The sequence below is a fragment of the Pan troglodytes genome, chromosome 19 (genome assembly GCF_028858775.2).
Source record: "Pan troglodytes isolate AG18354 chromosome 19, NHGRI_mPanTro3-v2.0_pri, whole genome shotgun sequence".
In the NCBI taxonomy this organism is placed as follows: Eukaryota; Metazoa; Chordata; class Mammalia; order Primates; family Hominidae; genus Pan; species Pan troglodytes.
The window spans coordinates 76638680-76654750 of record NC_072417.2 but is presented as its reverse complement, the minus strand read 5'-3'; the positions used below and the strand labels follow the sequence as shown (position 1 = coordinate 76654750).

General features: G+C 52.9%; 1 protein-coding gene across 1 annotated transcript; it reads right to left on the bottom strand.

Moving 5' to 3' along the window:
* Positions 1-1481: 1481 nt before the first annotated feature.
* Positions 1482-15425, bottom strand: LOC107969298 (angiotensin-converting enzyme-like protein Ace3). The gene is given in 11 exon segments (XM_054670584.2): positions 1482-1773; positions 1883-1991; positions 3488-3822; positions 9236-9358; positions 12503-12647; positions 12790-12948; positions 12951-13012; positions 13611-13783; positions 13875-13972; positions 14062-14253; positions 14987-15425. Coding segments are annotated over 9 exon segments (1377 nt in total). The 5' UTR covers positions 15354-15425; the 3' UTR covers positions 1482-1773; positions 1883-1991; positions 3488-3764.
* Positions 15426-16071: the final 646 nt, after the last annotated feature.

Here is a 16071-nt window from a genome sequence, read left to right as displayed (position 1 = left end):
GCTCCGGTGGGCACCGCCCCCAGGGAGGGCCGCCGGGCTCCGCGCCCCGCCCGCCAGCCTGCGTCTGCCCTCCCCTCCCCACCCCTGCCCCACCTCTCCTCTCCTTTCCTTTCCTGCGCTCCCCTGCCCTCCCCTCGCCTCCCTGGCCCGCGCCCTCCTGGCCTCCTCTCCTCTGCGCCGGCCCGGGAGCTGTCCACGCCTTGGTGCTGAAAGAAGCCGCGCGCCGGCGGCGGGGAGGGGGCCGCTGGGCGGGGCAGTTTCTCTGGGACCCGACGGGGCTGGGGCGGGGCCTTGCATCCTACGGGGCGGGGCGGGGCGGGGCAGGGCTGGGGTCCTGGCCCTGGAATAGGGCAGATGTTCTCTGAGGAGCTGCTTCTGTTCCTGTCCCAAGGGCCAATGGCCTCAGCACCTCTCCGATTCCCTCCCAGTACCAAAGGGCAGTCTCCCCTCCCAGTGCAGGGAGTTTCCCAGGCAGGAGGGGGGCTACAGATGGGGTTGTTAGGGGCCTCAGGTGGTCTTTGGCTGAAAGCTTTCTTCCGGGTCTGACCACTGGGCCCGACCCTGGCAATGATACCATTAGGCCTCTGGCCTGCTCTTATAGCAAGTGATCTCCAGCTCAGCTGAGACCTAGGTCCCATGCAGAGCTCCTGCCGCCAAGTCCAGCCAGGGCCTGGTCCTGAGAGGAGGGGGTAGGAGTACACATGAAGACGTGCAAGAAATATGCAATAAGGGCCAGGCGCGGTGGCTCACGCCTGTAATCCCAGCACTTTGGGAGGCAGAGGTGGGCAGATTACCTGAGGTCAGGAGTTTGAGACCAGCCTGGCCAACATGGCGAAGCCCTGTCTCTACTGAAAAAACAAAAATTAGCTGAGTGTGGTGGCACAAACCTATAATCCCAGCTACTCGGGAGGCTGAAGTGGGAGAATCGCTTGTACCCGGGAGGCGGAGGTTGCAGTGAGCCGAGATTGCGCCACTGTACTCCAGCCTGGTAGACAGAGCGAGACGCGAGACTCCATCTGAAAATAAAAAGAAAGAAAGAAAGAAGTATGCAACAAGATGCCTTCTTCAGAGGCCTGAGAGCTCTTAGCATACAGGTACATCTTGGAAGGAGAACAGATTTAAAACCACCTATTAGCAAGTGACCACTGATAAAAGTGTCTGAGTACTGAGTACTGACTGAAAATGAACACACTAGAAAAAGCAAATGGGGGTGGGAATAGGTTTATTGAAAGAGGCTTCCTGGAGAGGAAGGGGAGAAGGCGACTACTGTTCACTGAGCATCTGGGTGGGCTTGTAGTGCTGCAGAGGGTTTGGTGAGCAATTTTGAGCCTGATCTTGGAGGGCAAGGATTCAAATGGGGCATGCACCTTAGGCAAAGGCCAAAGGTGATGTCAGTGCAGAGGGGCTGGGGTGGGGGGAACAAGGGGGTGTGGGAGAGGTGAGTTTGGAGCAAAGAGGTAATTAATAAAGACCCTCAGATGCCATTTTGAACATCTAGATTTAATTGATGAACAACCAAGTTTTTAAGCAATTAGACATGAAAGAAATATTCTGGTGACATAAACTTTACAATGGTGGGTGGGGGAGGAAGGATAGACAAGGAGGCTCAGCAAGGTTTTTACTGGAGTCCAGGTGAGAGGCTTAGAGTCCTGGGCTGGATGTGCGTTTGTCATGCAGAGCCACAGTGCCTAGTGGGGGCCTCTTTGGCCACTGTGGCTGGGGGATGAGAAGAGGGCAGAGATGTCCTGGCTGCCCCTCTGTTGGACAGGCTGGCTGTGGAGGAAAAGAAGGGGCTATTTCTCATGAGCTCAGTACATGGGGTGCTGAGCTCTGAGTAGGGACTTGGGCAGTGGGACATTCATTCATTCATTCATTCACTTACTCATTCCATCATTTTCCAAGTCCCTTTTGTGCACCATGGCCTGTGCTGACTAGAGTTGTTACAGAGGGGCACACTCCTGATGTGCATCCAGCTCTTATAGACCTAATAGCTAGTAATAGGGACAAATAAGGACATTATGGCACAGAAAAGTAAGAGCAGGGACAGAGTCATCAAACAAGGGTGCTGTAGAGCCTGGGGCTGGAGCAAGTGCTTGGGCTCAGCCAGATCTCAGAAAGACCTTTTGAAACCTGGACAGGGGCAGGGTCCATGGAGATCTCAGCCTAGTATCTCTGTCCCCTGAACACCTGAGTTTGGGGCTCAGATTCTTAATTCAGAGAGACCTGGTCTCCTCTTTTGGCCACCCTCCCACCAGCTCAGTTGCAGCCGGGGTACCCCTTCTCTGTAGTTACTGGCTATAATGCCCTTTCCCCTCAAGTTTTCCCTATTCTCTGACAGACACTGACTCCCAGCCTCCCCAGGAGCCCATGCAACCTCCATCCAGACGCTCTGAATCCCCAATATTGAATGTAGGATCCTCATGGCAGGCAGACCCAGGCTGAGGATAATGAACTAGGAAAGGCAGAGGCAGAGGCCTTCCCGTTCTTTCCCCAGGCTTGTTTCTAGAGCACTAATTTCCCAAGTATTCTCCTACAGTTCCCTCCTTCCTGTCCTCCCCATCCCCCACTGAGCCTGAAAAGGTGCTGTTTGTCCTATGCTCGCTCCCCAGGGCAACGGGCCAGGCAGCAGGTGTGTGTGTGTTGAACAAGGCCATCTCCAGAGCAGAGTGGTTGGAGATGAGCTTTGTTTAAATATTAAAGAAGTCAATCATTAATCAAGCCTGGCTCAATGCCCAGCAACCCACTGTCTCCATTTGGAAGGGCTTGGGCTGGGGCAGAGAGAGCCATGGGGCAGTTTGTGAGGCTACTTGCATCTCAACTGGTCAACAAAGAGCTTTTGGGGGCTGGATTATGTAGTCCAACACAGGGCTGGCCCAAGGATTAGCAGAAAGATGTGCTGGTTGGTATAAAAGCACAGTGCTCATAAACTGGGCACTGGTGATTCGTAAAGGAATGTCCTGTTCTACCTGAGTACATTTTATGTACTGTGGACTGAAGCAGAGTCCTTTTTCTAACCAGAGCAGAAGTGGACTGAAGCAGAGTCCTTTTTCTAACCAGAGCAGAGATTCCTTGGGCACTGCAGTCCCATAGCCGGGTTACTGAAAAAAACAAGGCTGTGTGCAGAACCAATTCTGGGCATGACTTGGGGTGGGGGCTGGTTTGCAGGGACACAGCCACTGGGTCAATAAAACCTTAGGTCCTGAGCCACCAGGGGAAGGAGTTTGGCCTGAAACCCAGGACACACATAGAATCACATAGAGCCAGTTGTTTGTGCACACAGCCTCACATACATGAGTTTGCAAACACACAATTACAATATCACGTGTACCCAGATCTGCCACAGCTGAACCCAATTATAATTGGGCACTATGCATGCAGGCTGTCCCCTCCTCTGCCCCCCAACTCTCTGGCTCAGCCTCCCTCCTCCTGTCCCCCAGCCTCACCAGTTCACTGGTGTCTAGTCCCAGCTTCACCATTCAGCTCTTACCCTTGGAGGCTTCCTGCTTTACTGTGTGAAAATCCAGATGGCCAGGCTGATTGAGCACAGCATCAGGACAAGGCAGAGGCCCAGCAGCATCCACTGTCCTTTAGCAGCCTGGCAGGGTTCCATGGCTATGCCCAGGAAGCAGGCATTGGGCAGTGGGCTGAATATCTCAGTGTCTTGAGTCAGTGACTGTTTTTCCAGGGACTGCAGCCTGCAGGCCAGCCCCAGCACCACCAGAGACATGACAAAGCCCAGGGCCAACAGCACCCAGTACCCAAATTTAGCCTGGTTGGGGTCCAGCTTCAGACTCAGGAATGTCACTTTGTCTGTGTCTTTTTCTGTGGAAGACATAGGAGTCTCATAGGGTGGGTAGAACTGGAGAGGGACCCCTGGGGTCTCCTGTGGCTGTCAGAGGAGATCTGATTGGACTACATGCCCCTGCATGCAAGGGACCAGAGGCAAGATGCTGATCCTTTGCTCAGATGTCAGCCTGGCAACCTAGCTGGACAGTGTGCAAGGAAGCAACTGAGCCGGGGGCTGTGGTGGGAGCGGTGGTCTTGGCTGAAGCTGCATCAGGCCTGGTACAGACAGGGTCCCACAGCAGCAGTGCTGTTGATTCAAGCCAGGTCATGAATGAGCCAGGGGTTAAGGCTGGGTAGGGGTAGGTACTAGGACAGAGCAGGGTAAGGTGGAGCCTGGGGCTGGCCCAGAGCTGGAACCGGGGTCAGATTATCAAACCTTCAAAGGAACAGCTGAAGTCTGGCCAGCCTAAGATGTCCCCTTGCTGCATGTTCTGTCACCAGCCAGGTCAGTAGGGGTTTGAAGTAGGTCATGAAGACCTTTGTAGACACCTCAGACTCCCCAGTCAGCATCTTTAGGACCTCTGGCCAGGGCTTGCTTGAGCCCAGCTTTAGAGCATCCCTAGGGGAGTGGGTGCAGCTGTGAGGCTGTGTGAGGGCATCAGCTGGTGCAGCTGAGACCCCCAGTGCACCCAATCCCGGCCCCAGCGATTGGCCAGCCAGAACTTTCCCGCAGAGCTTGGCATAGTGGATACCATCACAAGTTTGAAAGAAGATTAATCTGGGTTTGAATCTCAGCTCTGCCATTTAGTAGCTGTGGGGCCTTGGGCAAGTAACCTTTCTGAGCCTCAGTTTCCATATCCATAAAACGGAGATGATAATGGTATCTACCTCGAAGAGCCATGGTAATGATTAAATAAACACGGTGCTGGGAGCATAGCATGCAGGCAATACATGTTAACTACTGATGATGATGATGATTCCTAGTACTGCTGGTAATACTGTGATGATTATTATTCTCCTGGACTCAAATAGGCATAAAGTCCTGAGACACTGTTTCCCATGAGGTGCTCGGTGTTGGTAGATAGTGGCAGCTCTTCACCCCTTTCTGGTTTCAGGGAGGGTTTGGGAGGATTAGAAACATCATGAGCATGGGAGGTGCTCCGCACACCACCTGTAGTGCTGCACAAATGTCAGCTGTGTTTCACGGCACACCCAGTCCTTAGGGGCAGGTGGTTGAACTTTATGCTAGGTCCCTTGGGCTCACAATGGGAGTATAAGGTGTGCTGAAGCCAGGGCTCCAGGCTTCTCCACTCCAGAGTCCCCAGGAGAGGCAGTGGTGGGCAGATGTTTATCCTTCACAACCTGTTGTTCCTTGATCCAACTCTCAGGACAGACTTGGGACCCAGAGGCCCAGAGGTCACGATCTAGAGTCTAGACTAACAGGGCCCAGGCTTAAACCTGACCTAGCAGTGCTACTTATGGACTGCATAACCTTAAGCAGACAACTTAGCCTCTCTCAGCCTCAGTTTCCTCATCAGTAAAATGGGAGCCATGAATACCTGCCCTCATTGTGATGAGGACTAAGTCCCACAATGATGAAGGAGGGTTTGTAGCTTGCAAAGGCTTATGCGCATCACTTAATAAACAACTGGAAAAGAAAGAGTTAGGGAAACCAAAGGTCAGTGGGGCCTTGGCAGATACCACTGGAGAAGAAAAACCACAACTAACTCTAGGTAAGAGGTTCTGATGCTGGCTCCTGAGTAAGAGGAAGAACCTAGTAGGGGAAAAGCTTCAACCATTGAGAATCTACCCATTTAGAAACAGTCCTTCAGGCTGGGTGGGACAAGATGTTTGACCAAAGGGCAGCCAACAGCCCATGTGGACAGGACATGAGACCAGAGAGCAGCATAGATTACAACTAGATGCTGCCTGGAGCTTTCAACTCCAAAGTGACAACAACACACCCCATGGACAAGGTCAGGCGCACCATGGCTGGTGGGGTGAAGCTGGGTGACTTTGAGAACTTTGACCAGGCCCAATTCAACCCTCCATTCCCAACAGAAGCAGCCCAGAGCCTGACTCAGGGCCATCACATTTAGGAGGATGAATCAAAAGTAGCAAAACCAAGTTTTAAGATCAATTAGGCAAAAGAGCAGCCACGAATCTTTCTCTTTTCCCCCTGCAAGCACTCACATCCCCTCTCCCCTCCACAAACCATATTCGGCTCTGCTGCTATTTCATCATCTGCAAAGGTCATGACATCCTCCTTACTCAGAAATCTTTCCTCTGCCCACGGCTCACAAAATGGTATGTGAAGTCCTAAGCCTGGAATCAGGATTTTCCCTGAGCAGGAGTCTGGCCAGGGACACACAGGGACTGGTGAGCAATGACAAGAGATGACTCACTGGCCACATGCTTTGGTGCCAAGTCAGACCTTGAGAGCCCTGTGCACCTTGAGTGGGGTGAGCGTGGGAAGTGGTGAAAATGACTGAGGTCAAACATCCCACCAATCAGGTGGGATGAAAGAGGTGAGTTGATATAAAAGAAAACAGATATCTTGGCCAGGCGTGGTGGCTCACACCTGTAATCCCAGCACTTTTGGAGGCTGAGGTGGGTGGATCCCTTGAGGCCAGACGTTCGAGACCAGCCTGGCCAGCATGGTAGAACCCCGTCTCTACTAAAAATGCAAAAATTAACCAGGCGTGGTGGTGTGTGCCTGTAATCCCAGCTACTCTGGAGGCTGAGGCACGAGAATTGCTTGATCCCAGGAGGTGGAGGTTGTAGTGAGTCGAGATCATACCACCGCAGTCCAGCCTGGGTGACAGAGTGAGACTGTCTCAAAAACAGAAAAGAAAAGAAGAGAAGAAAAGAAAAGAAAAGAAAAGAAAAGAAAACAGATATCTGCTATTTTTTTCTCTTTCTTCTTCTTTTTTTTTTTTTTTTTTTCAGACGGGGGTCTCGCTCTGTTGCCGAGGGTGAAGCACAGTGGTGTGATCTCAGTTCACTGTAGCCTCGACCTCCCAGGCTTAAGTGATCCTCCTACCTCAGCCTCCTGAGTAGTTGGGACTACAAGTGCATGCCACCATGCCTGGCCAAATTTTGTTCATTTTTTGTAGATACAGGATCTAATCATGTTGCCCACTCTGGTCTCAAACTCCTAGGTTTAAGGGATCCTCCCATCTTGGCTTTCCAAAGTTTTGAGGTTATAGGTATGAGCCACCATGCTTGCTTTCTGCTATTTCTTGCACACTTGCATTTGAGGACAAAACTCCCTCCTTGGTCCCCCGGCATGACCTCCTAATCCTCTTTCTATGTTCACGAAAGCCCCTTTCTATTGCCTGGTATTATGAAATTTATTTATTTATTTATTTATTTATTTGAGATGGAGTTTCCCTCTTGTCGCCCAGGCTGGAGTGCAGTGGCATGATCTTGGCTCACTGCAACCTCCGCCTCCCAGGTTCAAGCAATTCTCCTGCCTCAGCCTTCCAAGTAGCTGTGATTACAGGCAACCATCACCACTCTCATCTAATTTTTTGTATTTTTAGTAGAGACGGGGTTTTTCCATGTTGGGCAGCCTGGCCTCGAACTCCTAACCTCAGGTGATCCGCCAGCCTCAGCCTCCCAAAGTGCTGGGATTACAGGTGTGAGCCACCATGCCCGGTCATGAAATTTATTTATCCTGTGGTTCATCTACCCCTGTTGGATGCAGAGCAGCTGGTCTGCATGAGGACAAGTAAATGTTTACTGAATGAATAAATGACAGGCAGCCAGAGATATGAATGCAAAGAGCAGAGAGGTGCCCTTATGTTCAACATGTTCAGAAAAGCTCAAAGCTGGGCAATCAGCTAGAATAAAGCCCTGAGACATGAAAGGATGGAAGAGCAAATCTACTAGGGAGACAACAGTCATGCAAGGTGCAGCCCTCCCTAGGAGCAAAGCCCAGGGGATCAGTCCTGAAACCCCATCTGGCCTGGTGGCTACAGATAAATTGCATGGTGGAATCAAAAATATGCTCATTAAATTTGCAAAGGATACTAAATTTGTGGCAGTGTTAATCCTCTAGGAGACAGGAATAAAGCTCAAGATGACCTTGACCAATTAGGGAAATGGACCTATTGAAATCCGTTGAAATTCAACAGGAAAATGATCAAGTCGGTGGGTGAGCTCCACATCTCCAAGGTTGGAGTGCTGATCTTGGAACCAGTTAGACCTGGATCTAAGCTCACCAGGGGCTGTATTCTTTGAATGATGGAGGCGAACAGGGTGAAAGATAATGTGTTCTGGAGTCAGTTCTGGGTTCAAAGCATGACTTTGCTTCTTGCTAGATGAATGACGCACAACGACACCACCTCTCTTGCCTTCAGTTTCATCATTTGTAAAAGGCAGATAATAATATCCACTTTGCAAAGTTAAGAGCTATTATTATAATATGAAACACTGTAAGAGTACTCATCAGAGAGCGCCTCCTGTAGTAGTAAATGCTTCACATTTTCAGTTCAGTCCCCTATCCCTCAGGGTTTGCTTTAGGACTAAAAACCACTGCCACATAGGTAAGCATGGAAAGAATAAGCTAAACACCAAGTGCAGAGAAAAAGACTCAAGGGTCAAAGTGGACCACAGGCTGACCAGAAGCATGCCAAGAGGCTACTGTGAAAGCAACCTGGATCAGCCTGGGAACTGGATTTGGGCACCTCCAAGAAGAGGTGGGAGAAACAGACTGCACTCAAGGGTGTGCTAAGTGCTGCTGAGAGGGTAGGTCAGCACCTTGTAAGGAAAGGATAAGGGGGATTAGGACGGAAGGCTGAAGCCTGAGGTAGAACCCCAGTGCTGGCTTCCTATCTGGGACAGTTTGGCTTACTGGCATATGTGTGTGCATGTGTGTGTGTGTGTGTTAGTGGGAAGGGCTAAACATTGTCTTTTCTTTCTTTCTTTTTTTTTTTTTGAGATGGAGTTTCACCTTGTTGCCCAGGCTGGAGTGCAATGGTGCAGTCTCGGCTCACTGCAACATCCACCTCCCACATTCAAGTGATTCTCCTGCCTCAGCCTCTCAAGTAGCTGGGATTACAAGTGCCTGCCATCACGCCCGGCTAATTTTTGTATTTTTGGTAGAGACGGGGTTTCACTATGTTGGCCAGGCTGGTTTCGAACTCCTGCCCTCAGGTGATCCGCCTGCCTCGACTTCCCAAAGTGCTGGGATTACAGGCATGAGCCACTGCGCGCAGCCTAAGCAGTGTCTCTGAACACAGAAGGCTACACAAGAGGAAATGGGCTCTGATTAATGTAGGAAAGACTGCAGTCTGACATGAGGAAGAAATTCGGCTAGAATATAAGCTTAATGAAGCTCTGCTCAAGGTGTCTAGTGTAGTCAGGTGTGGAGAGGGAGCCTGGAGCAGGACTTCCTTAAAGGGAGATGGGGGAGCCCAGAACAAATGAAGGAGAGGGCACTCACCCCAGGAGCTTCCCGGCAATCTTGGAGTTGTAGATGTCACACTGGTGCAGTGGACCCATGTGGCCCGAGGCTTTGCGCAGTGTTTCGTGGAACTGGAACCGGAGCACCAGACTGAGGAAGTACCTGGTTGAGAAACGTGAGGGCAGGCTGAGGAGTGGAGACCAGGAGTGGGAAACTCAGAGCCACTTGGGACCAGGCAGCTCTGACATGCAGTGGCCACGAGGGCCCCATGTCAGCAGTCACTGCCTGAGCGGAGGCTCCTTGGGCAGGGCCCAGTCTTGGGCTGACCCTAGAGTGCTGGGGGGCTCTCCTTCTCTAGCTTTCTGAACCAGCAGTCACCCCAACCCTTGCCACCCTCTGACCTGCTCTCCTCCAAGGGACAGCAGGGATGGTCTAGAATATTCTCATCAGCTCTGCCCTCTACACCGGACCTGATGCAAAAGCTCAAAGGATTCTAGGTCAGAGGCCTCAGAAGGCTGCGCAACCCAACAGGAAGAGATGGGCACGGGTACAGGGTGACATTTGGACCTAGGGCCTTCCTGCAAATCCTCACCCCAGTTCCCACGCCCCTCAACTCCTAGGACTGGCACTGCTAACAGGGCCCAGACCTTTACTGTATGTAGGGCACACCAGCAGAAATGTGGAACTTGGCACCTGGATCAAAGTCTTCCTCTGAGTGAGGAATAGCGGGGCACAAGCCCTGGTATTTCAACCTGGCAGGGAAAAGGCAGAGGGCTTGGTGGTGGTGTCTGGCAGGTTCTCAGAGCCTCTTTCTTTTCCTTCCTTCCTTCCTTCCTTCCTTCCTTCCTTCCTTCCTTCCTTCCTTCCTTCCTTCCCTCCCTCCCTCCTTTCTTCCTTTCCTTCTTTTCTTCTTTCTTTCTTTTTTTTTTTTTTTCAGAGTCTTGCCCTGTTGCCCAGGCTGAAGTTCAGTGGCGTGATCTCAGCTCACTGTAACCCCCCCATCCTGGGTTCAAGTGAGTCTCTTGTCTCAGCTTCCCAAGTAGCTGGGATTATAGGCGTGAGCCACCGCACCTGGCCTGCCTTTTTCTTTTCAAAGCACCTACGTGTCTATCAAAACTGGACTTGGCAGGCTGAGGATACCTAATGCATTTTTATTGATTAAATAAATGAAAACACATGGGATTGGGAATCAGAGTAAAACAATAGCAGTTAACACTGACTGAACACTTCCTCTATGCTCAGAACCATGTCTGGCTCTCCACATAGACTCATGCATCATGCACTCAACACCATCCTGGTCTCTGGGGGAGGGACCAGTGGGGGAGGGACCAGTGGGGGAGCGGGGGAGGCAAGGCCCCTGCTTGCATCCTAACAGTGGGGGACAGATTATAGACCAATAAACAAGGTCATTTCATCTAGTAAGAAGTCTTGAGAAGAAAAAAGAGTAACAACACTGTGGGGCAGTACTACTATTATTCCCATTTTGCAGATGAGGAAACCAAGGTTTGGAGATCAGGGAATTGGCCTCAGGACACAGAGCCAGTCACAGTCACACCCTGATAACCTGAATGTCTGTTTTTGCCCCTCTGAGATGTGCGACTGTGGGAAAGTTGCTGATTGTCTCCGAGTCTTGTTGTAAAATGTCTATAAAATGGAAGGAAGTAGGCCAGGTGTGGTGGCTCACACCTGTAATCCCAGCACTTTGAGAGGCTGATGTGGGAGGATTGCTTGAGCCCAGGAGTTCGAGACCAGCCTGGGCAACAAAGTGAGACCCTGTCCCCATAAAAAATACAAAAATGAGCCAGGTGTTCTGGTGTGCATCTGTAGTCCCAGCTACTCAGGTGCTGAGGCAGGAGGATCACTTGAGCCCAGGAGGTCAGGGCTGCAGTGAGCCATGATTGCACCACTGCACTCCAGCCTGGGCAACAGAGTGAGACCCTGTCTCAAAAACAAGGCTTCATCATTGGCTCACTGGAGCCTCTGAACCATCTCCAAGGTCAACAGAGTGTCAGGAGCTTCCCTCCCAGTTGACAGGGCCTTATTCAAGGCCCAGGGAGTTGCCACCCCTCCTGCTTAGCCCCAGGGTTCCATCAGCTGGGGTGATGGGCAGGGCTGACAGAGGCCTCCTGCAGGTGCCTCAGATGGCCTATGAGGGTGACCTTAGAGAGGCACGAGGTCAAGACTCTGCCAAGCCCACCAGGGAGACCTGCTCCTGAAGTCAAGGGTGGGAGTGAGAGGACAAGGGGAGGAGCTCCCAGCTCTGCCACCTGCTCGTTTGCTGTGTGACCTCGGGCTGGTTTGTGACCTCTGTGAGCTTCAGCTGTTGCTTCTGTGAGCTGAGCGCTTTGAAGTGATCACAACGCAAGGTGGTTGTAAATGTTCAAATTAAACATAAGAGGCCGGGCACAGTGGCTCATGCCTGTAATCCCCGCATTTTGGGAGGCCTAGGCAGGCAGATCCCTTGAGCCCAGGAGTTTAAACCTGGGCAACATGGCGAACCCCATCTCTTAAAAAAAAAAATTACACAAAACTAGCCAGTATAGTGGCGCACACCTATAGTCCCAGCTACTCAGGAGGCTGAGGAAGGAGGATTGGTTGAGGCTGGGAGGTTAGGGCTGCAGTGAGCCGTGATCATGCCACTGTACTCCAGCCTGAGTGACAGAGCGATGCCCTGTCTCAAAAAACAAACAAAAAAAGTAAGAGCCTGTTGCAGAGCCAGGAGCACCCCCTGGCAACCCCGAATCACACTATGACCAGCAGACTGAAGCTGGTCAGTCCGAGGCCTGCCACATACGGAGGAGCCCTGGTCACAGGCATTTATTATCCCATCAAATGGCCAGGGGTCAGTGATGAGGTGTAACACGGGGGTCCCTCACTCGAGAGTGATGCCTCCCAACTGCTGGTGGGTTCCCATGGCAGCTTGGGGATGTTAAGCCCGAGGCAGGCATGCGTGCATTTTAGGGGCCTGCCTCTCTCCCATGGGGAGTCTTTCCCCAGAAAGGAAAGTGCTCAGGCCCCCACACACTCCATTGCCTGGCACCAGGAAGGGAGGGAGGTTTGGGAGGGCCTGCCTGGTGGTCAGTGTTCTGTGATTAGAGAAGCTCAGTTGCAATCATTGTGTGAGCTTCCCAGCTACCCAGGGAGCAGGTGGGGCCATCACCAGGGTCCATTTTTCACAGATGAGGAGACTGAAGCCTAGAAAGGCTAAAAGACCTGCTCAGTGCCTGTGTGGAAGATTAGAGAGGTTCTTGTGCTGCAGAAAGTCCTGGAAATGGCCCATCTGGTGGAAGATGGTGCCCAACCCACCTGAGGTTCCACCACTCCTGATTGTAGATGTCCTTCCAGATGGTGCCGTCAAAGACCTTCCAGCGAAACAGGTCCATCAGGTAGCCGAAGGGGATGAAGGCGATCTTCTCCAGGGCACTATGCATCAGGAAATTGACCTCATCCTCTGGGAAGAGGGTGAGGGCAGTCAAGAGGCAACCCCTGGGATCTCCTTCCCGTAGCTTTGCCCGAGAGCCCTGACCCCACCAAGCCCTAGCTGCGGTCCCAGGCTTGTGCTGCCCTCCTGCTGGGCCCTTGATCCTCATCACCTGAGTCCTGGTGCTAGAGGCTGAGCAGGCCTATGTTGAGCAGGTGCTTGTGGGAGGAGGCCGAGAGGGTGATCACAGACCCCACAGCCTCTTCAAAGGCTGGGTTGGCACCTGCGCGGAAGATGACGGAGAGGTTCTTGTACTGCAGGAAGTACTGGAATGGCCCATTTCGTGGAAGATGGAGAGCGGGTCTTCTGTGGTCACTTCCGTGCACTTCTTTATTCTACAAGCAAAGGGCATGGGTCAAGGAGCATGGAGAAAGGGAGTTTCCCCATTCAGACTCCTTGAGGGATTGGGTGGTCGGGTTGGAGCCCAGACAGGCCTTGGCAGTTGTTCTTTTTTTTTTTTTTCTTTTGAGACGGAGTCTTGCTGTGTCTCCCAGGCTGGAGTGCAATGGTGCGATCTTGGCTCACTGCAGCCTCCGGCTCCCAGGTTCCAGTGATTCTCCTGTCTCAGCCTCCTAGCTGGGATTACAGGCACATGTCACCATGCCTGGCTAATTTTTGTATTTTTAGTAGAGACAGGGTTTCACCATGTTGGCCAGGCTGGTCTCGAACTCCTGACCTCACGTGATCCACTGCCTTGGCCTCCCAAAGTGCTAGGATTACAGGCGTGAGCCACCGTGCCCGGCCGGCAATTGTTCTTTCTTACTCCAGGCCCCATATCCACCCAGCAACCAAGCCCTTTCCTCTCACGTCACCTTTCCTTCTGTGTTTCTCACTTGCCTTCTCCCTCCTCTGCCCTGGCTTTCCCCTGCCCACACCTAAGACAGCCAGACGGGGCAGAGGAGAGGACCGGGTGTGTGGTGCCGCTGTGAGCACCTGAAATCGTCGTCCTGGTAGAAGTTCCAGGCAGAGATGTGACACTCCACCTCTCGCCCATCGGTTGGCCTCATTAGCATCAACTTTTTCCAGAAACTGGGTGGGGCAGGTGGCAGCGCCAAGGAGGTGAAGAATGTCTCAGCCTCTTCCAACATTTTCTCTGGCTTCCAGTGCTATGGGAGAAGAGGGGGTGTGGGGGGCGCTGCCCTGTTTGTCCAAGGATGCCAATGGGGAGGGGCAGGGACAGACAGGCCAAGCACTAACCTGGACTTTCATGATCTTTGTGACATCCTCTGGGATCTTCTTCAGGAAGGGCAGGACCGGGTCTAAGATGTTGACCCAGGACTGAGCCAACGTGTTCTCTGGAAGAGGAGGAGAGGGGCTAAGAGGAGGCTGGAGACAGTCTCTGCCCTTATCTGGCACTCACCTCGGCCACCAGCAGGGCCTTTACCCAGGAGGTGGGCAGGGATGGGCCCCCTCAGGTCGATGAGCTCGGGCCCATAGTGGCGGTGGAGGGCCCTGCGCACGTAGGTGTGCAGGTTCAGGTAGAGTGGCTGCAGCTCCTGGAATAGCCGCTCCAGGTCTTGCTCCAGGGTATCCGACTCATACTTGGAGCGCCACAAGGCCCCCATGTCTTTGTAACCTAGGACAGGAGAGAGGACTCACCAGGAGCTCACCATCTCACCCTTTAGCCATGGCCTAGCTGACAGGATACCCAGACGCCTTCTAGGGAAGCCACTCAACCTCACTGACCGTCTGGGTCTTCTTTGGCAAAACGGGGAGAATACCTGCCCATTTCAGAAAGGCACTGAGCAAAGTCCATGATCCGAGCTCCCCACCATGCCTGCAAGGCCCTGAGTCCCCTCTTATCCCACCTCATCCTTAGCCCTGTGGCCACCTGGGCTTCTTTCAGGTCTTCCAGAGCACCGGCTCCTCCTGCCGCGGAGCCTCTGCCTAGGCTGCTCTTCTTTCACATCTTGCTTCCCGTCTTTTGCCCATCTTTCAGGTCTTGGATAAATGTCAGAGGCCTTCCCTGTCCACTTGTCTGCAGCAGCCTCTTCTCATTCTCTTTCTCAGCAGCCTCTTCCTATTCCGCATCACCCCAGATGGTAGTGAGAGACAGGTGTTTACTGAATATGGTCTGTCTCCCTGCAGGACCGTAGGTGCATGAGGGCAGGTGCCTGTCTTTTCACCTATGAGTCATCAGAACCTCCCCAGCACCTAGCACATAGGTGCTCTATGAATATTTGGAGAGCCCAGCTGCAGGGCTCATAGGTCCTGTCTCCAGGGCCCTACAGCCACCTTCACCCTGGGAAAGCTCAGCTTTGCCCCTTCCTTGCCATCACTCCAAGCTCTGTGGCATCCCATCTGCTCACCGTTGAGCTGTGCAGCCTTGTTGCTGAGCTCCACATAGTGCTGGAAGGTGGTGCAGATCTGGCAGCCCACGGCATCCTGCCAGCCCTGCCAGGCCCACAGCAGCTCCTCTTTGTCCCTGGAGGTGGCCATGACTTCGAGTTCTATGCCCAGAAAAGGAGCCATGGGGGACCCACTCCCACTTGCCTCTTCCCTCACCCTCCTGGCAATAAGGGAGGGTGGTTGGGGGCTGGGAGGGGCCCCTGGAAGGGACTGAGTGCTGGAGATTCTGTGGTTGGGTGGGACAGGGCTTGGGTGTTCACCAGGCTCCAGGGACAGGCAGGGCCCCTCATTCAGGCACACCTGGGCCATACTGTATGTCATCTCCATGTAGGCCAGAAGCTCGTTATACTGGGGGGACAGGTGTTACCCAGGGTAGGCTGGTGCCCCAGGTCCCCCCCCAGTGCTCGCCCCACCAGCCAGGAGAGATCGGTACCCCCACCTCTACTCCTCTCCTTCTCCAGAGGAAGTTCTGATCCTGCCCTTCCTCCACTCCCTGCCTCCCTCCTGCCCCAGGCACTCTGTCTCCCCTACCAGACCCCTAGGACCAGGGAGCATGTGCCTAAAGGCCTGGGGGTTCCATCCATCACCTCCCGCAGCTCGTCCTTGGACAGAGCCGCCTTGTCTATGTTCTGCAGCTTACTCAGCATGCCATTCACATCCGGGTCCTTGAACTGGGTGACTTTAAACAGGCAGGCCTGGGTGCCAAAGTAAATCATGAACTGGGACCTCTCCATGTCCTTGTGCAGCTGCAAAGAGGGCCACCAAGGTTGGGGGACAGGGGAAGGGTCCCACTTGACCTCCAGGGCCATGGCACCCTAACTGACTCCCTAATCCCATTGGCTTAGGGAGCAAGATTTGCTGAGAGGGAGAGGGCAGAAACCTGTATCTCTAAAAGCAAGGAGGTGAGATTTACAAAGGACAAGAAGCAAGAGATTCTTGCCCGGAGGAAGTTTAGGGCTTCCAGGAGGCCCAGAGCTTGCAGCCCTCTTTGACATGTACACTGGGGCTTCCCTTGTTCCTCTTGCTTGGGATGGGGGCAGGAGGT